At 38.4% G+C, this 25,441-nt stretch overlaps 1 protein-coding gene across 4 annotated transcripts in view; it reads left to right on the forward strand.

Moving 5' to 3' along the window:
- The first annotated feature begins 1,130 nt into the window (after window positions 1-1,130).
- Window positions 1,131-25,441, forward strand: part of amn1 (antagonist of mitotic exit network 1 homolog (S. cerevisiae)) — a 213,512-nt gene continuing 189,201 nt past the window's right edge. The window contains exons 1-4 of one of the 4 annotated variants that reach the window (XM_032585738.1): window positions 1,131-1,405; window positions 11,351-15,358; window positions 17,786-17,848; window positions 17,942-18,081. In XM_032585738.1, coding sequence (XP_032441629.1) covers window positions 11,398-15,358; window positions 17,786-17,848; window positions 17,942-18,078 — 4,161 coding nt within the window. In that variant the 5' untranslated portion in view covers window positions 1,131-1,405; window positions 11,351-11,397 and the 3' untranslated portion in view covers window positions 18,079-18,081. Of the gene's footprint in view, window positions 1,406-6,067; window positions 6,421-11,350; window positions 15,359-17,785; window positions 17,849-17,941; window positions 18,632-25,441 lie in introns of those variants that run through there. The other 3 variants (XM_032585731.1, XM_032585755.1, XM_032585745.1) reach the window with 3 other exon arrangements.

Raw genomic sequence — 25,441 nt, forward strand, 5'->3', positions numbered from 1 at the left:
AAAAAAGTCAGAATACTGAGAAGAAACATCTAACAAAAATATGAAAGAGGATAAAGGCAACTGAAAAAAACTTGACTCTCAGGATTCTTTTTTTTTTAGTGGCCCTAATCCTCTTCTGTACAAAAAAGTCAGAAATCAGAGGAAAAAGTCAAAATTCTCATTTTTTTAGTGGCCCTAATCCTCTTCCGTACAAAAAAGTCAGAAATCAGAGGAAAAAGTCAAATTTCTCCTTTTTCAGTGGCCCTAATCCTCTTCTGTACAAAAAAGTCAGAAATCAGAGAAAAAGTCAAAGTTCTTCTTCTTTTTTCCTTTTTCTTTTAGTGGCCCTAATCCTCTCCCGTACAAAAAAAGTCAGAAATGAGAGAAAAAGTGAAAATTCTCCCTTTTTTTTAGTGGCCCTAATCCTCTTCTGTACAAAAAAGTCAGAAATCAGAGAAAAAGTCAAAATTCTCCTTTTTTTTTAGTGGCCCTAATCTTCTTCTGTACAAAAAAGTCAGAAATCAGAGGAAAAAGTCAAAATTCTCATTTTTTTAGTGGCCCTAATCCTCTTCCGTACAAAAAAGTCAGAAATCAGAGGAAAAAGTCAAATTTCTCCTTTTTCAGTGGCCCTAATCCTCTTCTGTACAAAAAAGTCAGAAATCAGAGAAAAAGTCAAAATTCTCCTTTTTTAGTGGCCCTAATCCTCTTCTGTACAAAAAAGTCAGAAATCAGAGAAAAAGTCAAAGTTCTTCTTCTTTTTTCCTTTTTCTTTTAGTGGCCCTAATCCTCTCCCGTACAAAAAAAGTCAGAAATGAGAGAAAAAGTGAAAATTCTCCCTTTTTTTTAGTGGCCCTAATCCTCTTCTGTACAAAAAAGTCAGAAATCAGAGAAAAAGTCAAAATTCTCCTTTTTTTTTAGTGGCCCTAATCTTCTTCCGTACAGAAAAAGTCAGAAATCAGAGAAAAAGTCAAAGTTCTTCTTCTTTTTTCCTTTTTTTTAGTGGCCCTAATCCTCTCCCGTACAAAAAAGTCAGAAATCAGAGAAAAAGTCAAAATTCTTTTTCTGAAAACCATTCTAAGTAGTTTTCAGAAGGTGGGGCTAATATCACTCGAACATGTTTGAATCAAACCATTGCCACACCCCTCAAACAGCTTGACGTGACCAACTCCTCTGCACAGACATCTCGCAGTTTCCTGGCTGACAGGAAGATATCGGCCGTTATTGACGCAGCTGGAGAAAATTAAGAACCAGAAATGCGCAGCTCAGAAACATGGATGGCAAATAGAGGGAATGGTTTTGGCTCATGACTCTGAAACAACTGCAGAGATCTCATGGGAAGAGAAAGCGGACAGGGGAGATTGTCTAACCGCAAACACTCCGGATGGTTACAAACGCTGCCTTTGGAGCGGAACCTCACCGTGAAACAGTAAGTTTGTGTTGATATCGACACTTTTTAGCAGCTCTGGTTTGGTTAGACGACCGCTAACATTTAGTAGCCAAAACTGTAACGCTACTCTTAGAAGGGAAACGGTGGGGTTTTCCGAGTTTTTCCTCCACCCTATAAACTTTTGCGTTGCAACAATAAAAAAAAAAAAAAATTGGTAGCAGGTACATCCAAAAATTGGTCTCAAATAAAAAAGGTCTTCTCGACAAAATGATTTTTGGAGAACTTGAAACTTAATAGTGGATGTACTCGGCGCAACATGTTTTAGGCAATCTTGAACGTGTACTACATGCTTTTGGCATGTACTACCACAAGTTCTCCTCAGAAAAAGGAGGAGTCTCTTGTCCAACTTTGGACACTGTCCAGTTTATGCCTGTTGAAGAAAATGCGTCACTAGGGCGGAAACGGGAGAAAGCACTCCATCTGCTCAATGTCTTTCTGCAGAGCAGGAAACAAAGAAGAAGCGGACTGTGACTGCAGGTAGTCTCCTTACTGTCTTCTTAAACACGCCGTATTTAAACAACGCGGCATCCGATTCAGTTCGATCTCCACCAGCACCAACCAGCTCATATTCTGTGTGCCTTTCAGCAGTTGGTCTCTGGACGACGGTCCAGAGATCTGTGGCGCATTTCGTTTGAAACCGAAGCCTCCACCAAACGCTGTAAAGGTTTTCCAGAGCGCTGCTGCACATTTCGACCTGCCTTCAGTCACTGACCCACTGCAGGAACACAGAATATTGCTAGAGCAGCGTGAGAAGCAGCCGTGCATATAAACAATTCCCATGAATATGCTTTCCTGGTTGCATTTGTAGCGTCTGCAATTCATGCAAATGATTGTTTTGATTTATTTGCTCATCACGAATTCAACTGACAATAGACAGGAAACGAAAACCGGATGTCGGGACACTCAGTATTTAATCACAGAGCCCAACATTTTGGCATGGGAGCCAACCAAAATAGTAAGATTACAAAGTACTCTGGGGGCTGCACAAAATGCAATTTTTTCCCTCGTATTAACATTGCAAAAACTATTTATTTTGTTTTTACATTTGTAGCTGATAAACTAAACAGAATATTTTAATGACACAAGCAAAGTAGTTTTCTGTTGAAAAGGTCCTTATTTCACTGTAGATCTGAACCATGCATATGGTCTTGCAGGTTTGCCTAATTAAAGAAAAAAAAGTTGAAAACAATATAAAAATCTTGCAGTGCAGTGATTTCTTTTAGGGACCTAAAATCATATTTACAATTATATTTTTGATGAACTAATGTGTAATTTGAAGTCTACAATGGGGTTTTAAATAAATTAGTTTTTACAAATATCATTTTTTAGGGCAGCGTCCCAATGTGTGTGTGGACACTTTTTGTCTTGCAATTATTGATAATGCACCTCAGCCAGACACTTGGAAATCTTTCTAGATTTTGTCAAGCTGCACATATATACAGTACAGACCAAAAGTTTGGACACAACTTTCTAATTCAATGGGTTTTCTTTATTTTCATGACTATTTATAAGGCAAGAAATCCCACTTATTAACCCGACAGGGCACACCTATGAAGTGAAAACCATTTCAGGTGACTACCTCTTGAAGCTCATCAAGAAAATGCAGAGTGTGTGCAAAGCAATAATCACAGCAAAAGGTTGCTACTTTGAAGAAACTAGAATATAAGGGGTATTTTCAGTTGTTTTACACTTTTTTTGTTTAGTGCATATTTCCACATGTGTTATTCATAGTTTTGATGCCTTCAGTGTGAATCTACAATGTCAATAGTCATGAAAATAAAGGAAACTCATTGAATTAAAAGGTGTGTCCAAACTTTTGGTCTGTACTGTACATCATCTTATTTCTTACACACATGTGCCATCTCTTCCTTTAGTTTGTCTTGTGTGCTGACAATAGCTTAAGCAAAAATTACCCCGTTATATTCAAACAAAGGTTACTGAAGGCACAAACTTCATATAAAAAGTGCACGCATTCTTACTTGTTATCCTACAATAGCAACCCCCATCTTCCTTCCCAACCATCAGGAGGATGGGGGTTGGGAAACTCCAACCACTATCCTCCCAAAGCACCCAAATGTCTTTTCCTCTGCAGGAACCAGAACTGTTTTATTGGGCCATTAATCTCACTCCTATCCCGTGCATTCACCTCTGTTAAAACCAGACTACCAGTCTTACTCCATTAACTGAAATGTAAGTTAAGGTAATACACTTCATTCATATTGCGTATCATATGTTCTAAGGCAGTGGTTCCCAAAGTGTGGGGCGTGCTCCCTGGGGGTGTATGTGCCATTGCAAGGGCGGTGTGGGGGTTGGCGGGAATCTGTATGGATGAAAAAAAAAAACAAAACAACAGTTACACAAAAGTGTTTCAATGTAAAGATGGTTTGTAGTGTGTTTTGTTGCAACCTGAAGTGTTAAATAAACTTCAGTGGCATTTGAAAGCAAAATATGTGTATAGGTTTTGTCAAGAAAACTGGCATGGGGTTATGAGATCTTTCCAGGTACACGCAGAAAAGGTATAAAAGCTTGGGAGAAATAAAGCAATCTTGTGGTTTGATTAAAATAATAATTAAGTTGAATATGTATGAATACAATCGGTAATATGGGTATAAGTAATCACTCAATAACTTTCTGCAAAGTATTTCTGAATAATGATCTGTAATGATTTAACTATGTAATGATTATGGCAGAGGTGTGACCAAGTCACTGTGTTGCAAGTCTCAAGTAAGTCTCAAGTCTCTGTCCTCAAGTCCGAGTCAAGTCTCAAGTAAAGACAGGCAAAAGTCGAGTCAAGTCTCAAGTCAGGAACCTTTAATTTCAAGTCATTTCGAGTAGTTTTTATTTTTTATTTTTTTTATAATTTGCAATTATACATAAAATTCAAATAATAGAACATTTGTTCTTTTTAAAATATGTATTTGAGGTTCATTTGTGATCCTCTTATTCATCTGGTATTCTTCAAATCTGTCAGAAGTAAACAGATGTCAGAAAATAAATTACAGCCTTTCATGAATTACATTTGACTTCAGTTTACTCCTTCTATTCATAAATAAACATCAACACTACAACAATCATAGTTTTCAAAAAATGAAATAAGTATAAATGAAGTTATCACAAGTAAACTCAGGAAGGTCTGGTGCATTTATTTTTCTGCTTTTATTTCAAAGTATGTTAGTTTCAGTCCTCCGTAAATATGGGACAGATATTCTAAACACAAAATTTATTTGGGACAGTCACTGTATTTGGTCTTTTTTTTTTTTTTCCCAGCAAAGCTATACTACTTGGAAATGGGTTCTGTGCGACATGTGACAGTCACGCCGGTCAGTGCATTAAGTCAAAAACAGTTGACTTAATGCACTGACTGCAGTAAACAATATATTGTCAATATAATTTCCCAACGTAGATGTCTTCAAATACACCAACCATCCTTAGATGATACTAGACCCGGCTCATCATCATGATGGGACAGAGAGACTCTGTTCCCTGTGTTCAGGTCCAGAATCTGCTTTCTGTTCCGGAGCCCCGCTCACTATCCACCGGCTTCCTGAGCTAACACGGTGCACATTATTTGTGGAGGCATTTGAAGGACCGGATTTATGGTAAATAATCACCAATTTAACCCGGAGTACACATGCTAACACGAAGTTAGCTAAAGTCAACTATCTTACAGCAAAAGAAAAATGCCACCTACCGATCTTTGTGAAGCTTCAAATGCCGGACAAAGTTGGACGTCGTGGCATCTCCATCCGATATTCTCTTCTTGCATGTTTTACAAGTTGCAGTTCGTTTTTTAGTCGAAAGTTCATAACCTACGTAGCCAAAAGAAATTACTCGCGGAAGCATATTCGAGCGGCTATTTCGTATTTCGTTCCCTGAGCTCTGTAGCTTTGCCGCGTTTTTTTAAACGTCCAAATCCTGTTAATTTGATTGGTTGTGCTGCAGCTACGTACACATACATACATAAGGAGAGAGGAAAACCATAGTGACGGTCTGCGCATATTGATACGGAATGAGTGAAATTAATTAATGACGCCACTTTATAAATAATGTGTTTTAAATTTTAAGACTTTGAGTAAAAAATATCAAGTCTTTTCAAGTAAACAGCTTCAAGTCGAGTCAAGTCCCAAGTCAATGGCATGAAAGTCAAAGTCAAGTCCGAGTCTATGAGCATTTTTTCAAGTCAAGTCTCAAGTCGTGATTTTAACGACTCAAGTCTGACTCGAGTCCAAGTCATGTGACTCGAGTCCCCACCTCTGGATTATGGTTGATGATTTATAATAGGTGAAAGATGTGATTAATTGTTAAAGAATATCAAAGTTGTGATGATTTGCAATCAATTCAAATGGGTTTAACACAGGTTGAATGTGGTTAATAAGTTGTACTAGATAGAATAGTGAGTTATAGCAGAGAAAGGAGAATAAGGTTAAGTCAGCAGGATGGGTGTAGTCCTGCTGGCAGGAGATGTCGCAAGTTGGGGAGAGAAGGGACTTTCCATAAGTGTCAGCAAAAACAGGTTGGGGGCCGGCGGGGCTTTCCGGAAAAACAAAGCAGAAGTTCAAGAAAAAAATAGTAAAGCAAACTCCACATACACACAAATGGACGTGAAAAGTATAAGAGAGGGCTGACATAAGGAAGCATCTGTTCTTAGTCCGCGGCGTCGGAGAAGAGACAACACGGAGAAGCAGATTGAGAGACAGCAGAGGTCCGCAGCTCGGAACCACGGGAAAGTCAAGACTCCGCGCCGCCAAGAAGGGACAAGTAGAAGGGACCACAGCCCTGGTTCCTGATTTGATCGTCGGTCCTGCCTCAACCCAAATATTGCAACAGACTTGGAGGAAAGACAAAGGTCCCGGAGGGATAAAGAGCTGGGTTTTCGAAGGAATTGGACCCGTTCTGCTTTGCTTCTATCTAAGGAGGATTTTTCCACACAAGGACAAAGACTCTGACCAAGGATTCTGGATGTCTCTGTTGCCAAGATTCACCATTAACTGGGTGTGAGTTGCATCTGCTCCATAAAAATCCATCTCAGAATATGCGACATAGGATAGAGAAAAGAGACAGGATGGTATGGTTATACATGTTGATTTTATTATACTGCTCTCGAATTATATACAATTGATTATTGATCTGTATGTTACATATCCCTGCTTAAGCTTGCTTAATAAATTTATACTATAAAATTCTAATGAGGTTGGTGGACATTGGAATTAATTGAGTCACTTAAATTATTTTTCTGTTCTCTTACTTGAGGTAAAACTAATGTACATGATTCTAGTAAATAGGAGGCTTCATAATTTCCTTTAGTGAGAGTAAATAATGACCCTGGGACTTATATCTAAGTCACTAAATTTAATCTAGCCGGTTCCAAGAGCGAGTTATATTTTAGGAAGCGAGCTACCGTTAACAGAAGTGGTTATTGGAATTATGCAGCTGCGAGGGCTACTCAGCTGATTGTTTCTTAACTGTAAAGGGTTGTAACTTCTGGATCGGAGGTAGTTAGAGCTAGACGAATCGCTTTCGCCACCAGTTTGAATAGATTATCTCCTATAGATCTCTTTTAGGGTAATACCCAGGTCTTAGAGATTTTCCGGACCTGTTAGACAGAGAACTGGTCAGTAGTCAGCCCAGGAGAAGTTGTGAGGAGTGGGCGGGGCTGGCTATTGCGCAATAACAGACAGTTTATGTCTGGTTGAAAGATGTGTGTGCCCAGTTGACTTTTTATTTATTTATTTATTTTCTGGGGGGAATTTTATTGTAATCCATAGGGGGTCCCAGAAAATCTTTGGGAACCACTGTTATAAGCACAGTGCAGTGTAGCACAGTGCTAAAAATTAGGTGTTGCTAGCACTGAATGTGCGTATGCTCATTTTGGATGGAGGTCTTCGTGCAAGCTTGGTCTGATTTTGAAAGGACTTTCCAAGTCAATTTCAGAATAAAAGCTTTTCTGCTCATTAGTTAAATCAATCCTGGACTGTATAGATGGTGACAATAATAAATTGGTGTTGCTGAAAATCACCACTTTCAAATAGGCAAGGTAAACAACTCTAACACGAAGGCTAAGGGAGACTATAATATATAATCTGACCTTGTGATGTTTAAAAAAAATTCTTAATCACGCCAGTTGCGTAAATCCTCCAAACGACATAACAGAAGACTCTTTTTCAAGGTTCCCAGAATGGTGTAGATAACACATCTGCAGGGTATTATAACAGGCCTTTGTGACTGCTTCGAACTATCTCAATTAATCTGTCCACATTCACCATGTCAGATTTTGTTGAACAGCTTATATATATATCAAAACAAAACCATCACTTTTTTCTTCTGCTCTTTCATGCCAACAACTAATAATTATTGCACACTGCCTGCTAGACTAACATAGAAAAAGATGTCACAGCCTCTAGGCTTACCCAGGGTTGCATCTGTTTTGCTAATCCTATCTAATCAGGAAGCTTGCATGTTAACTCCGGAAATTATTTCAATCATGTCTCTTCACATTTGTCCCTGACCTCAAGGTAGAAATTTAGACAACACTTAGTTATTGATATATTTATGTGTTTTATCTCAGTATTTACCATTATTGTAATATCGCCAACAGCTACTGAAGTCCTTTAGACAAAGTAATGCAGTTAGGTTTTCCTTGACTGCTACAGCTGTTTTTTTTTTAATCTCTCCTAACAATCCTGTTTATTTTCTAAGAACCATTGTATTTTGAAGAAATTTTTTTTTCTGTCTTTCATTTCAGAAAATGAAACTAGTCTTTCATAGTTTCATTACACGCAGAGTTAAATATTTCAAGCCTTGAATTCTTATAAGATGAGGATCTACCATAACACCACACAATCTTAGAAAGACCAACGTTTTAAGATTGTTGTAAGGGGAAAAATGGGAGCAAAAAATCATGTAGGGTGAACTATTGCATCAGGTATTCGATGTGCCCATCTTCTCTATTTAAATCTAATTATTACTGAAGGGCAACATACTATACAGACTTCATAATCTGCCCTCTTTTGGTTCAATGCAGTATTTATTTCCACTTTGGCTTTATGTTGTTTAGTTTTTTTTTCCAAGTGAGTTTTTTGTTAATGGAGACTGAGAATCCATTTTATTTTTGTTTGTGGTTGTTTTGTTTATGTTGTTTATCAGTTCCAGTGTTTAGTGTTCTTTTGAAAATAAAGTGTATTGTTAAGGAAGAATAATTTATAAATTAACTTTGGAAAAAAAGTTTGGCTCTCTCTTCCTCTGGATCCCAGGTTCTCTCAGCGGGCGACGTGCGGCCACAAGGAAAACAACAATGCGTGTTGACGTCACAGAATTACAGAGTTTAATCCCATACAAAGCAACGTATGAATTAACAACAAAACCGCAGAGGAACAGAGATATACATTCATTACCTGAGACAGGAAAAAAAAATAGAGAAAGAAAAGGCAAAGAAGCGTCTTTGGAGAGAGCTGATGCAAAAAAGGAAAATAGTGGCAGCTATCTGAATTATTACTCCTGTGCACGAACTCTTATACTGAAGGTGTGTCTTTCCTTTTTAATATATTCAATTAAGGCGTACCTCTGGTTGACCAACTGGAAGCTACCTTGGACACTCAGAAAAACTTAGAACTCCCCCTAATTTACGCCAAAGATCAAAGGCCATTTGCTCTCTGGTTCACCAAAAGAGCAAACAGCTGCATCCTGGCCTCCTGGGTTCTACGGTCATTTGGGTAAAGAAAAACATAAGATAAGATTTCACAGATACCTGTGGAATCCGGAGTCTCTCCCGTTATCTCTCCTTACATAAATTCTCAGGACAAACTTAAATCCAGTAATTTGGTTCAAGGAAAGGTTATCTTCACAAAACCCAGTTTTGCTCCTCTGCACCCAGCACCTCAAAAGATTGAGTCTTGCCAAAAATAACACATAAAATCAACAGAACAAAATGAGGTATAATTCCTTTTCTAACCTATGAAACATAATATTCAATCCTAAGTATACAAGTTAACACAATCATTTTCCAAAACCTCATTTAGCATAAATCCTGAGCAATTTTCTAATACTAAACAAAACATTTTCATTCAAACAATTTCCATTTGATTCTGATATTGTCACAGATAGTACAATTTTCAAATACATTCATCATTTACTAGATTAGTAGTTCTAAAATTAGATAATACAATCTTTGTTAAAAACATGCTATTAGTACTTAGAAAAATGTCTTAGAAATTAAATGTTAGTGGTTTCAACATTCTATGTTGTATTCAGTTTTACACCATCCCAGATGTTGGTTCTGGAAGACTTTTGATCTTCTGTGAACCAAACAGACTTCTCTCCTCCAGGCTCAAGTGATATTGCCCTCCAGGAGATGCTAATTTTATGGCCTCCTGTCCTCTGATAACACAGCAGGAGCCTCATTGAGAGATCCCCTTTGATCTGCATTTGGTTCCTGTACTTTGAATACTTACCCATCAATAGTTTAGTTTTAAATCCTTAACACAAACCTGTTCAAAATTAAGAAATTTGTTCAAAATAAGAATGTTCAATATACCTTTTACACATGCCGTAAGATTAACTGTATTAAGCACTAAAAATAATAATTTTTTCCTCAACAGTATCTATCTTTGGCAGGAAATTGCATGCATTATTACATCATTTCCATTAAATCAGTGTAAAAAGATCTTCAAACAATATTATCGTTTATCGCAATAATTTTTGAGACAATTAATCGCTCAGCAAAATTTGCTATCGTGACAGGCCTAGTATCAACAAAAAAATCTTATTTGGACACCACAGCTGCACTTTAAATATTACAGCCGCTTTCATGGAACTAACAGCAGGAAAGTGTGGTAATCTCAACAGTACTTTAGTTTTGAGATCTGCAAACATGTAAAAAAAGAGAATTATCACAATTAATGAAGATTTCTGACACTGGAATAGTATTAATGGCACACAGTCTGTTGCTTCTGATTCGCCTGGGCTTCATTGACAGACATTGATGAATTTTACAACAGCTCCTTATAATGCAATATGGCAGATATGCAATTTTTGCAATACTGATCCAAAAGCTGCTTCGCTTCAGGCCTCAGGTTTGGGGGAAGAGTGGAAAGAAAACAAAACAATCATAGGATGTGTAGGGTTTGGCTGCTTATGTTTAGGAAGATGGAAGACCCAAAATATTAGTAGCGTCTTGTAATGGAACATTTTAAATGTGTCTGTCTTGTTTCCTTTACTCAGTTTATATGTGCAGGCAAGCGTCTGGCATGATGTGCAAGAAACTAGTGCACCCAAAGGCCACACAATATGTGTGAAAACACAGAGAAGAGGATGTATTCAAGCAGGTGTTTTGCAGGGCTATCACTTTATATGCTGCGCTGTTTTTCTGTTACTGAAGGGGGCTGAGTTTTTCTTTTGTTCTTGTATCTTATACTTGTCTGTGTGTGTAAGCAGGATAAAGGGAAATGTGCATCTTACATCTGAGCTCTGCTTCTCTGACTAGTTTGGTGACAGAGTCGTTGTATGCCGTTTGCCTTCAAATAAAGCATCTAAAGACATACAGTCGTACGTACGTCAACCATTCTCCACTTATTGAATGGTTTCTCTATCCTTTATTATAGAATTTACACTACAGTCTTTGGTGTGCTCAATTAAGTGAACATTTATTCCAAGCACTGTAGAAAATAAAGAAGAGAGAAAAATATTTTGTGGGTTGTATTGGAGTTTTTATTTGGTTGCATTTCCAACAGAAAATGAAATAATTGCAGTAACTGTTCAACTTTCCTATGATGGACTGAAAACTGAAAAATGCTTACATTTTTTATGCATTTTAAAGAAATTATTTTTAAAAATTTTCAATATTGGTCTTCTGATCACTGATCGACAGATTCAAATATCTACAAGAATTTTTTTATATGTATTTAACAAGTCTATTTTGTCTCATTTCAGGAACATCTTATTGCCGACCTTCCAGAAAGGTTTAAGAAAATAGAAAGATGCATTCCTTCGCACTGGTGAATGTGCCGACTCATCAGATTGGACAGTCAGCTCAAACCTCACAAGCTGCTACCCATCCATACCAAGGAGGAGTTTGGTCTGCAAACGCCACACAGCAGTACGTGACGGGGAATGGAGGAGTGCAGCTGTCTCACGGCACTAATTTTGCCTCGCAGAATGGAGCAAACCCTAGCAGACAAATGTCAAATTGGCAGAACTCTGATACTACTTATCTGGCGGCTCAGTCGAAAAATGCTTCACATTTCAAGCACCATGCCCTTTTCCAAATAATTCTTAGCCAGCAGCAGCAGCAGCAGCATAGATTAAACAAAATACAAAATGAGAATCTTTCTGTGACAAACACTGGCATATCTCAGCCAGCCCCAATTCAAAACTCTCATCAAAATGGAGTAGACCACAGTCAACATAGTACTGCTGTCACAAACACCACCTATGCCCAACAAAGCATGTCGGTGCGCTGCAAACAGACAGTTTCCTTTAATGGGGTTCAGATGAACAGGACCACGGATGCTTCACATCTTCAACAAAACTGGACCCAGCAGGCTTTTCATCCAGCTGCAAATGGAGGAATGACCAGACCCACTGCTGCTCCCTCACTTCCGTATGACCAGACGGTCAATGCCAACAAAACACTAACTGCAGTTATTCATCATGGTCAAGCTCATGTGTCTTCGAATCAAATTCACAGACCAAATTTCTCTCAGGGAGGAGACTATACATCAAGCTGTGGAATGGCAACCTCTCAGACATTTAAAAACAATAATGTTGCTACTCAGTGTACATCCTCAACTGCTCAGACTACACATCCTTTGCTTATGCATCAAATAAATCAGCAACCTTCAACTCAGAGCAATCCTTCGTATAACAACTACAGAAGTTTCAGGAATATAAATTTATTGAATGAAAGAAATTTTCTTTCAAAACAAAAAGATCCCCCTCCTCCTTACAGGAGCCCACAATATTCCATTGTGTCCAGAATGTCTAATCAAAGTAACCAAACTGCGACCGTAGTCAATTCTGAAAATCCCAGCTTGAAGGCTAGCCAATCTTTATCCCTCCAGTCTGGACAGCCTTGGCCTCAAAGTGTTAAGTCAAGAGCACAGCAAATTGCAAATGCATCATTTCAGCAAAACTCAATAGCAAATGTTGTCTACCCCCGTTTCGCATCAGGGAATGGGGGTGGAAGTGGTCCGGTAGTTGACATCAATGAAACTGTAACTAAAAGATTTCCCATCGATTCGCTGAGTAATTCTTCACAAGGATATGAGAGAGCGTTATTGCAGAGAGGCGAGCGTCAAGCCGCTGTAGTAAGCCATTCAAATAAGGATGTTGGAATGCCTTCACCATTCAAACAAAATGAAAGCTGTTCCTCCTCCATGTCTGGTCATACCGGCATAAGAGCTGTTGCAGTTGTTCCCCCATTGTCTCAGGAGGAGCCCAATTCTCCTGCCTCTACTGAACCTTGCAAATTTGTGGATGATGCAGAAAAAACGTGGATTTCACCATATGCAGCTACAATTTGTGAGACTACACCTGAAAGCGAGGAATCTAATCAAAACCAAGTGATCACCAACAAAGCAGACTCAGAGCCAGAAAGTTTAACTCAAACACCAGAGAGTGATAATCATGAATCGGTTGTTGAAAGGGTTTCACAAGAGTCAGTAAGTCAAACTGGTTCTGGAAAACAAACTGAAGTGGCTACACCTCAATCACCACCTGTTCATGAACTTTCTCTGCTCCCAACAAAATCTTGGACTGCTGAGGAACTGACCAAATTGATAATGGTGATGGAAGCTGAACCCAAGCAAACGGGCACTTCTGAGGTGTCGACTGTTGTCAAAATAGTTATGATGATGTGGGGTAAAAATATTTTAGCGATGCTTCATGGCTACAAGGAAGCCTTGGAAATCAATTTTATTTCAGAAAAATTCTGTAACACACACATCAAGCGGAACACTTCTATACTCACACAAGTTAGCCCTGACTTTAAGGACCAACTAAAACGGTACAAAATCCTCAAGGAAGATGAGGTCTACTCAGAACCTCCTTACAGATCTTTGTGGTTGAATGTCAATGATCAGCTTGATGACATAGATAAGGAGTTTGGCTTCCCTTGGGCTTTGAAGCGACATCTTTATGTGGATGAAACCACAATCGACGACGTTGAGACTTTCGAAAACGTTCCTGATCAAGCTGCCAGTGAGTCAGTAAACAAAGTTTTGTCTCTAACAGAGTGTGAAGAAGTTGATATGGCTGAAGAAAATGAAACCCCCCAGAACCTTACTGCTTCCCCACAGGAGTCGCCAGGGAAAGATTCCTGTGACTTGAGCTACTTGTTTAAAATAGAGGTTTTGCCTCCAGAGGAAGCAAAAGTCATCTTTGAGCAAGTGCAGAAAGACGAGCATTCAAGCTCTAACTGTGGAGAAGAAACTGATGCAAGTGGCTCTGAGCAGAGAGTGGGATCTGAAGATATGGATTCCACAATAAGTGATCCCAAACAAAAGAAATCTTCAGACAATCAGCTGAAAGAGATTTGCTGCCTTGCAAGATTTATAGAAATGAACTCAGGACTAGGCAAACTCTCCTCCAAATGCCAATGCAGAGACAAACAAAATGCAAATGATGGCACCATTGAGATCCTTAAACCTGATCCTGACTGCTTACCAATCGGCCAGAAGGTTGTTAATCATCAAACTGATACTCAGAATGGCCCTGATCTGTCCATTAACCTTAGTCAGATAATCGATTTGACTGACGACAATGATGACCAACTTTTTTCTTTCTATGATAAAAAAGAATCAGACCCAATTTTCCAGACCTGCAGCCAGTCAAATGCTGTTGGTGTAAGCAACCAGGAGGCTGGGGAACTTTCTGCTGATTTTTCCTCTCCAAAAGAGATGCACGAGTTTGTCTTCGAGGAGAGGGAATCTGAGTTGGAGCATGTACAAGAAAAGCTGCCATCAACAAGAGCTGTGCAGTCGAGTGATCCAATGTGTGGTACCCAGCTAACCAAATTAGATCCTTCCAATTTTATTGAAACAAATGAGCTAACTCAGTGGTTTAACCAGAAAGAAAACTGTGAACAAGCTCCTTTAACATCTGACGACCAGGCTGAATCACCTTCAGAAAACAAAACTCAAGTTAGTGACGCCACCAGCCAGACATCCTTAAACTTTGTCGTTAATAAGATAAAAACAGAGAAGAGACAAAGGAATATTGACCAATATTTCCGAACTCTAAAGAAACCTAAATGTAGACTGCCTGTTGCCTCAGATACAGATCACAACTCCGAAGCTCAAGAATCGGCCTGTGAAGGAAAAACTGTAGAATTGGTGTTGTTCGGAGCTGGGCAACCAGAGATGAGTTCTCCATCCAGAAAAGATGATGTCCTGGTTTCTTCTCAAATAAGAGTATCTTATGAAAAACACAAGCCTCCTGAAGTCCTGTCTGTGAAATTAGACTCTTTGGGAATGGACTCCACTCCAGCTGATCCCACAAGGGACTACTCGATCAAACAGCTTATTTATGAAAAATGGAGGAGCAGTATTCCAACTACGAGTGGATCAGGTTTTTTTCGGCACAAAAACAAACTGAAAAGGCAAACCAGTTTGCCTGCTGTAATTTCTAGGGAAAGCACAAAAGAGCAGGCACAGACAATTTCCCCTAAACTAAGATTCTCTGATAGAACTAAAAAGTTCATTCAGAGTTTAAAGAAGAAGAAGAAAAGGAGGGCCCTCTCAGATCACCTTACGCGGGAAGAAACAAAGAGAAGGCGCTACAGTGTCACCCTTGAGCGACCTGAACATCAGCAGGGAGGTGAAACCAGTGACAAGATGCCAGTCCATGACAATATTGTCTTGAAGTTCAATGTGCTGCCAAACACCTTTAACTTGGCAGATGGGTCTGCTGAGACGGAGGAGGCAGCTGAACCTGTTTCAGGTAAATGCAAATAATTTTAAAGAACATTTTTAATTATCTCATAACAGCTTCTCTGTGATGAATATTTCTTGGTTAGTAGTCACAAATTAGTGTAGATGAGAAATGCCAGAGCAAAAGATCCAGTTGAGCCAAAGTTCAATTAAACCAACTTGAGCTTCCTTAACACCTTGTCTGTCTCTCTCATGCTATACTGGATTCTTTTAACTCATGTCAGTATTTGATTTATTGTTATAGTTAAAACAACAAAAAAACAAATCCGGGACATTAATTTTGAAACACAAGTTCATAATCTTGACATTTTCTTCAGAGCAGTTCAGAGGAAAACACATGTGGCTGGGTTTGCTTATTTTATATTCATACTGATGGGTATTTTTCCTTTCGAACCTACATAAAAGAAAGAACCACAGACAACGTATATGAATTTCACGTCAAGCTTTTGCAAACTGCTCCTCCGAGCCGTTCACAGAGCATTCTGATCTGCTTCCGCATGAGCTCCTGTTTTTATTGTCAAAGAAAAACAGGCAAGGGGGCAGTCAGGAAAAACAACAGAGGTCGTAAAACTTCTAACCCAAACAACTAACAACCCAGTTCCAGATGTGATATCTGATCAAAGGTCTGAGCCCGGTTCAAATCTCGGTCAATACTGTCAACAAAACAAAATACGACTGCTCACAGGTAGTTACTAAATTAGGAGGTGTTCTTGCAAAAGGATTTAAGGTCTGAGAAACTCAGTGTTAACTATTTCTCATGAAGATGAACAGACAGTAGTGACCTCCAGGTCAGTTCATACACACATAAGGAAGAGAACACTTTAAACAGAAAATCACAATGATCTATAGGCTGAATGTGAACTAAAGTAATAATAAAATGATAATACCAAAAAATCTCTAACACATACATTCGTTAATTATGTAACTTTTAAGTTGTAAATCAGCCAAGACCCTCAAAAGCAAACAGATTGTTTCTGTTTTGCTGTTCTGGAAACTATTACATTTGTGTTTACTGCCTGATAATCTAAGACTGACTGGGTCAGTGTGACTTTCTGTTGAAGAAACTTGGCACAGCACGTGTCTCAACAATCTGATAAATGTTCTGCTCACATGAATACCATCATCTAGCTGGCTTTTACATGAAGTTGGGGGAGGGGTTCATGTAAAACCCTTCCCCCCCAATCTATTAAGATTAAACAATCAATCTTTGTTATAGATTGTGTTGAAGTAAATTATTAATGACTATTATTTTCATAAAGGTTTTGAATACTTTTATTATTATTATTAATTACTTTTACTTGATTACTTTTATTATTTGTGTTTATTGATTACCTTACTATTATTTCCTTACTATTGATTGTTTTATTCATTTAATCCTATTACTCAATTATTCTTATTTCATTTCAGTATATGTTAAGTATGTTAAAGGTCACAGTTTCTGACACTGACTGCAGTTAAGGGTGACAGTTGTCTGTTCTATAGGGACTGTTTTAACAGGAAACTTTCTGATCACAATCTAGCCCACTCAGCAGCTGCCGTTAAATGGGGCCTCTGAGCTACGCTCTGAGCTGCGCGGATGCGCAACTTCTGAGTTGAACGGAAGGACAAACAGATAGGGGTTTTTGTCCTGCTTAGCTATCCAAGAACAAACTGTTGGTTCTGCAAGTAAACCGCATACAACAAAAGGTCAGTAAATGTAGGAGTATACTGCGGTTAAGGTGTCAACGTCTCGAACCTGTAGATGTTTCCACTGGGTGACCTGTGTGTCACCTGTGCCCTATTGTCAAGAAGAAACTGTCCGTACTTATGTTTTTTTTCCTTCCTTTGTGTGGTTGATGCTCCCGCCATTGGCTACGTGTTTGACTCTGTATAAAAGGAGGCTGCCCAGGCGACGCAGTCAGAGAGGTTCTTTGACACTCATGTGTGCTGTTGACCGCTGTGTGTTAAATAACCTTTCTCCAATTGCAATTGTTTTAATAAACTTGTATCTTTATTCTGATATCTGCCTCCTAGAGATTTGTTGCTTTAACAATTGTTTAATCTATAACAAAGATTAAAATGGGATAGCTATTTCTGAGTTTACATTACTGTTAGATTCTGTAAACCAAGGATTTCCAAAGAATGGTTATGGGAGCCATATGTGATCTTCGGAAAGAGTTTGTTTGGCCCCACATGGCAATTTAGTAATCCTGCAGTTCTGGCCTTATTGGCATAGCTTTTTGATACAGATGGACACATTATTTAAAAATGTTATAGAGCAAGATCTCATTGACAAATTTAAATCTTCACTTTAGATCAGTTTTGTGACCAGGGAGTACTTTTAACTTTATAGTTTTGGACCATGTCGATTGGAAAAATTTAAACCCCTCAACAGACTCTGCTTAATTTCTCCCTCTGTTCAACTCAAATAAGATTTTTTGCTTTTTTTTATTTCCAGATAAGTTGAAACCAGTAGAAGAAAAAGATGCATTTCATAAGAACGTTGCAGCAAAACCAAAAGGTAAAATATTGTTCTATTTTTTTATTTTTATTTTCAATATAAATTGCATTTGACATAAGTGCTGAGACCAATGGTTGTGTATCTAATTCCTAGCAGGAACCTGGTATCTAAGCGAACCAAAGCAATACAAGCCACTACGTGTCTCTAAGCGTGTCTCTAAGGATGTCAGCCTCTTCCATGAGTATCAGAAGAAATACAAGGAGAAGACATGCACATCGACAGATGATTGATTGATGCATAAATAATGTTACTAAACTTTGTTACTGACAGTGTTGATATTTTAAGCTCAGGGAGTAGACTAATACTATGTTTTAGGTTTAATCTCCCAGTAAGAGACCTCAGTACTGCTTCCTCACCTTTACTTTAAAAAGCCTACACATTGAAACTGATTACTTTACATTCTGTGTATGAGTATATTAGCCAAATGTTTGGCAAGATTTGCATGTTTTGTTTTTACTGTTTGTTTTTTTTTTCATGTTTTTTGTACCAAGAAGTGTTCTATTTTTTTACAATGCTTTATGATTTTGTCTAAGAAAGCTAGTGTGTTTGAAAAGATAAACTTTAAACTTGTCTTGCTTTCTTGTTGAGCAAATAAATGATTGTTTGCTAACTCTTGTCTGTTCATATGTGATAAGATTTATATGGAATACTTTTGAAATAAAAACCACACACACATCAGAACAACGAAAGACCAACTTAATGCTTGCAATGTACAAAGCACCATGAGTGTTATACAAATGTGATGCTTAACTAACAGTTAATTAAACCTATTTAATTTTCTAACAACTTGTCAAAGCTTGATGGATCATATACAGAAAATGATTTGTTTTTTTTAAACGTATGAGAGCTATAGGATTAATGTGAAGACAAGAATCCACTATAACATTATGTCCACTCAGGTCAAGTGAATAACTTATCGCCATGATTTTTCTGCTGTCATGTATAGACAGGAAGTGAATCTTTTGCAAGCTGTTTTCTTTCAGCAAAAAGTTCTTGGGTTTAAATTCCAGTCTGGGTTCTTTCTGAATACAGTTTGTGTGTTATGCTCATGAATGTTATAATTATATTCTTAAAATATGCCATTCCAATTTTCTTTTACAGAAGCATGCCTGTATTAAATGAAAATATCAATATAATGGTTATAATTAAAGTCAGTGATTTCTTGGCTAAATCAGAGAAGCTAATGATTGCATGTTAAACGATGTGATTTTGACAATGACCTTGGAAGACCATATCAAATGTATGAATGTATTATTACCAATGTAATGCATTCACCCAAGTGTTGCCTGTTTCAACACTTGAGATATAAAGTGTTGAAACAGGCACGCAATAAAAATAGTCCTGAGAAAAGGTAACTATAGTTATAGTTGATGAGAGATACCCAATCTGAAGGCATGCATGTTGACTCCCTTTGGACGGCAGCCTGCAGTCTACCTGTTGTCCCAGATTTCTTTCTACATCTGCAGCATTCTTTGCCTCTGATCTTGTATACTTCAAGGAAACAACTATACTCCCTTCCTTTCCACTCCTTTTATTGTTTCTTGTCCTACAGATGTTCTTCATTGGTCAGTCCTTGGTGTCATGCTTACTTCATTGACTATTTCTTGGGTGAATTAATCTCTGGTTTGTGAAAACTCCTCTGAAAACATGATTTTAGTTTCTCCATGCAGTCAGCACAATTGTTCCATAAGAGCCTTTACTTTTGCTCTGCTTTGCCAGTGACCATCTGCTGACCGTTTCCTGTTTTGCTGCAAGGTTACTCACTTTAATGAGTTACCATCCACCCACTCAGGAGGGAAACCGTGGAATGCAATATGTGTCCTGACCTGATAGGCCGAAAGCTGTTTTAGATACAAATTTTCAGAGCAATTTGTCTAAATACTGACTCATTTTTCAGACCCATTCCCATCCCCCATCTCTCTCTCACACACAACTTCCCTGTACTCCCCTCAACAGCTGTGCTTTTTCACAAGAAGAATGCATGAGATTCCTTGCATACAAAGACACAGCATAGAGTGTACTTATAAACATAAGAATCCTACAGACCAAACCTTTTGGATAAAGCTCAGTCAATCAGAGGACCAGGGGTGTGATCTCAACTTCATTTAACTATTCAGGTTATATTTAACATTCTGGTTAAAAAAAAAAAAAGTTCAAGTGAGCATCACTTAATTCTCATCAACTTGTTATTTGTACTCATCTTAAACAAGTGGCAGAAACTTTTGGATAAAGAAAACAAATATAGTAATTCTTTATAAGTTAGTCTATTTAAATTGAGTCCATGCAACAACTAAAATAAAATAAATAGTGAATTATTTGAAAGTGGTGAGGATTTCGGGTGGTAAAAGTTTAACATTTTAACAAACCCAGACACTACGCCATTTCTGCTGAAGCAAACGGAAAATGAGACCATGAATCTTTAATGTTTGTAGTAAATATATTGCTGCTGTTGTAGGCAGAAAAAAAAGAAATGTTGCTGAGAATAATATTTTAGATGAGTTTAAGAATATTTTGTACCATGGAAAAGTCTTGACCAAATAGATTATTCGCATTTAACTTTTAATGTCAAGATTTACTATTTAGTTTATGTACAACTAAATGCATTTTAAAAAACACATTTAAAAACAAAATTGTTCAAGATATTTTAGGATTGCAATACTTAAATCACACAATGTAATTTTACTTATCTTTTATATGTTGCAGTAATTGAGAAAATTGGTTTGTATAAATTTAAGTAAATACAGTCTATTTTTCTGCTTAGCCAGCAATTTGCAGTTAGTTCCCCAGTCTGAACTTGTGAACAGTGTCTTGATTCAGTCAAATCTTCTATCCTGTATCTCCTGAACTCTGATATTCTACTACATCCACTCTGTGAATGTTTTGCTTGCTGGTCTTCATCATGCTTTGAATGCAGTATCTGGTTTCTCTTACTTTAACCCGCCCAACTTGCACCTCATGTGGGCCTTTTTGATACCCGCCCTGTGAGGCGGTGCTTCACAATACCCCTCCTGGTTGTTTCAGAAGATGAGAAGACATGGTGACTGAGTTTTAGACACCAGTAGCCAGCTCATGCAGCTTTTACTACATGGCAGTCCTAAAAGTATATACCTTTAAAATATGAATAAATACATAATATTCCATAGTTCTTTGATCCAGCAGTGATAGAAGTTTAGTAATAATGCAAATCTTTCATCACATTTGCCCCACATTCCCTCCTAATTCAGGGATTGTGGTTTCTTAATTTCAGTGTTTATGCTACTGGACGAGAAACAGAGTTAAAATCTTCTTTTGTTCCTCACAGCACCTGTGCAGATCGATCACTGTGCGGTTTGAAGAGTTGGGTAGGAACTGTGTTTGCAGCCCCGGCCCTCATAATGAAGAACGGCTCTAGGAGCCGGTTCCCGTGGTTCAATTCAAAGAACCGACTCTAACAGCCCAAACATTCAGGACCGACCCATCAGCTAGATTCAGCAACCTATCTGTTTTTATTACGGATACGATAGTTTATAAAAACAGACATAGTATAAAACATATTTACTGAGATTACATTATAGAGTTCCAATTATAGCAGCATATTTTATGTTTCAGGTCAGTGTTGCTTCATAGACTGTCAGCTCCATCAGTATCAACCTCCAGGTAAAACAGTCGGTGTTGTTGCACAGGTGAGAGATCTCCTGCTGCATGTTTCATTGGTAATCGTTCTGCACTGATTGCTGGAGAACTCAGACTTCAATCATAGTAGCAGGCAGAAATGAGGAACCTTTACTGGGGTCAACAAAATGGAAGACACGGCGTGTCTTATCTCTCAAATATCAAATATCTCTACAAAAGGAAGAAAGGAGGAGACCAACAGATTATTCCACCAGCTTTAGCTCTGTAGAGCAAATAATAATAATAATAATACAAAAGACTTTGAGGCATTTTTTTTTTATCACATCACAAAAGAGAAAACTTTTGTCTAGATTAGTTCTGGAGAGCCGGTACCTCAGGCCAAACGGATCCAAAGAGAGACAGCAGACAGAAGCAGCACAAAACCAAGAGTAAAAAAAAAGACAAAAAGAAACAGATAATATTTCTGTGGGGACTTAATGGACCAAGAACTGATTGATGGATGTAAGCTCCCGCTAATCTCGATCATCGCTGAGTGTTTGTGCTGCCGAGCCTCTTGAGGGGTTTAAAGAAAGGCCAACAGGAAAACATCTAAATGCAAAAATGAATGTACAGAATCACAGAGGAGGACAAAAAAGTCCCAATACAAACAGATAGCCAGCAGCGACGCTACATATTAAAACAAAGATTTAAAGGAGAGTATCATTTTTCTTTGAAACTTTCAGGTTTGTAAAAGTGTGAGTGTGTGAATACTTTTGAAAGGTTTTATGTTTCATTGGACACAATGAAACAAATCTGGAAATCTAAATTCACACATTTTATGTAAATATTGCCAAAAAAAACGTCTCTCCATAAACTGCTTGTATAACAACATAGACAGTGTAACCAACGGTAACACATTCCAAAGATGAAGGAAAACTCTGTGATGTCACAACTAGAGTCATGCTTGTGATGTCATCAGCACTCTATCTATGTAACAAACTTCTACCTTCTTGTCATTGCTTGCTGCACAACTGAGGAGTTCAGACGCACGCAAAGCGCTTTTACAGTGAGATTGTTAGCAGACTGATTTGAACAAGTATTATTTTGTCAAAACATGGCACATCAAAGCCAAAATTGTTCCATCAGTGAGATAGCCAAAGGACGTCAGTATGGGTGGGTAGGAAACAGACCTCCTCCCTTTGATTTCCACATAGAGATACAACGACTTGGCTCTCTTTTAAAAATGGAGAAAGCAAAATTATTTGACCAGAACCAAAAGCTGGACGACACCCAAACAAAACTGGAGGAAACAAAAGCTGAGGTAGAGACGCAGAGAGCTCTTAAGGAGATTTTCATCGGCAGGAGCATCGAGTTGAAGAAACAACTACAGGCAATTGAAAAGTGCAACAATCCAGAGACTCTCAGCCCTGCAATTATCGATTCCGAGGTGGACAGCAAAACAAAACAGCAGCTGCAAGAGGACCTAGACACAGTGAAGGTAGATCCTATTGTCACAGAGCGAGCGTTCATGTCAAGGATTGAGGAATTAAAAGACAAAAACAGAGCACTCCAACAAGAGCTGGACGACATGAAGGCTAAATACGAGGAGCTTCAGTCCAAATCTGAAGCAGACATTAGTGAGAGGAAACGTCAGGCTGACATGCAGATGGTCAATGAAGACAAGATCATACAGAACCAAAATTTAATAGAGAAAATGTCAAAGGAGATCAGCAGCTTCAAGGAAACCGAGAAATACCTGTTGAGAGAACTGGAACAGATTAATGGTTCATACCAAGAACTAAAGTCGAGGTATGAAGCAGATGTGACTCATATGAAAGAAGCTAATTTGGAAAAAACCAAGCATGATCTTATTGAGCTCATCAAGGCACTCAGAGCAGAGAAGGACAACCTCAACCAGAAAAATGCAGAAGATATCTCTTTCCTGCAATGGCAATCAACTAAGGTAATAAAACATCTGCAATCTGTTCTGGAGTTCGCAACAGTTAATTACCAAGAACTAAAAGCCAGATATGATGGAAATGTTCTGACTCTAATACAGCAGTTAGAAACATTTAAGCAGCATGTACATAAAGAGTTTAAAACTTATTCAGAGCAAATGATGAGTGGCATGAAGATTATCACCGAGCTTAAAGCTGAGAAAGACAGTCTCCTAAAACAACTGACTGCTTTTCAACAACTTCACTCCGGCTGTGAGCTTAACTCACAGCAGGAAAACATGAAAACTGAATTGCAACTCAAACACGAATTAGGACCTGCGAGACAAAAAGAACCAAACGAGAAAGACACTACCCCGGAAAACAAGGTTTCTGACACTGCGTCCATGGATCAGGACCGTCTGACAGAGGAAACCCTGTCAGAAAACATTGATGTTCCTGATGCCTCTCCCAACCAGGTAAATGACTTTACGGAAAACATGCCGAGTAACATGGAATCCATGGACGTGACGGACCGCTCTGTGGAAAATCTGTCACAGGAACCAGTGGGGGCAGTCGCCAAGGAAAAATCAGTGTGGAAGAAGATACGACACTGTTTGGGGCTCAGAAAACCACAAATGTTCAAGAAGAAAAGCAAGAAAGCCTCTGAGTCAAGCGACTAGGAAAAAATGTAATTTCTGAACCGTTTGAAACCCCAAAATATATTTCTTATTTTAGATCCCCCCCAAAAAAATGACCGTGGGTTTTTCTCCGGGTGCTCCGGTTTCCCACAGATTTCCAAAACCATATAAATTAGGGTTATTGACCAATGTAAATTGTCCTCAAAAAAGGTAGTATTAATTTCTGGAAAATTTAATTTGCAAACGGTTCCGATTGGAGAAACATTTGTGGTGAGAAAAGCAAGAAAACCTCTAAAACAAGCAACTAGTTAAAGAGTCCAGGTCAGTCCTGAACCATTTTCAAAACCCCAAATTACATCTTACATTTTAGACTAAAAAACAAAAAAGGACAACACGGTGATGCAGTGGTTAGTGCTGCATCTTCACAGAAAAGCGTTCTTCACTCTCAACCAGGCGCCTCTTTCTGTGGGAGTTTGTCTGTTCTCCCCGTGTTAGTGTGGGGTTTTCTCCGGGTGCTCCGGTTCCCCCCAGGATTTCAAAAATTATGTAAATTCGGGTTATTGACTAATGTACATTGTCCTCAAAAAGGTAGTAATTTCTAGAAAATTGAATTTGCAAATAGTTCAGATTAGAGAAACATAGTGAGAGTTGCTCTCCACAGGTTGCTCTCCACAGGTTGCCCTCCACAGGTTGCTCTCCACAGGTTGCTCTCCACAGGTTGCTCTCCACAGGTTGCCCTCCACAGGTTGCTCTCCACAGGTTGCTCTCCGCAAGTTGCCCTCCACAGGTTGCCCTCCACAGGTTGCCCTTTGCCACCAGTTTCTAGATGCAGTCAAGGTTTTTTAATGGGATCCGTTTTAGTGGCCTTAGCATCTCGTCTCTGCTTTTTGCAGATGTGATGAGGTCCTATTGGCTTCATCAGCTGTGGGCAAATAATCTTTGTCGTAGGCCTAACAAGGCAAATGCCTGAACTGGAAAAGGAGGGGCCCTTGCTGTTGCTGTTGAGCCATGTTGCATTGCTTGATAGCTAGTTGTTGCCAGGAATAAACCCAGTCCTGTTTTTTTTCTTTGCAAAAGTTGTTCTCACTGTTGCTTTTGATATATTTTAAAGAAATGTTTATTGTCACAATAGAAGGAGCAAAGAGTCGGGGAGGAGACAACAGACCAGAGGTCAGCAGCAGGACCATGATGTAGGATCTTCTCTTACCTGAGAATAATTTGCTTAAGACGAGCAAATTATTACAGACACACAATTACTTATCTTAGAGATACGTAATAATTTGCTTATTATCTTAGAGATAATTTAATTATCTCTAAGATAATAAGCAAATTATTACTTATCTTAGAGATACGTAATAATTTGCATATTAATAATAATTATCTTAATTAATAAGATAATTATTACTTATCTTAGAGATACGTAATAA

This window comes from Xiphophorus hellerii, chromosome 2 (genome assembly GCF_003331165.1).
Source record: "Xiphophorus hellerii strain 12219 chromosome 2, Xiphophorus_hellerii-4.1, whole genome shotgun sequence".
Taxonomy (NCBI): Eukaryota; Metazoa; Chordata; class Actinopteri; order Cyprinodontiformes; family Poeciliidae; genus Xiphophorus; species Xiphophorus hellerii.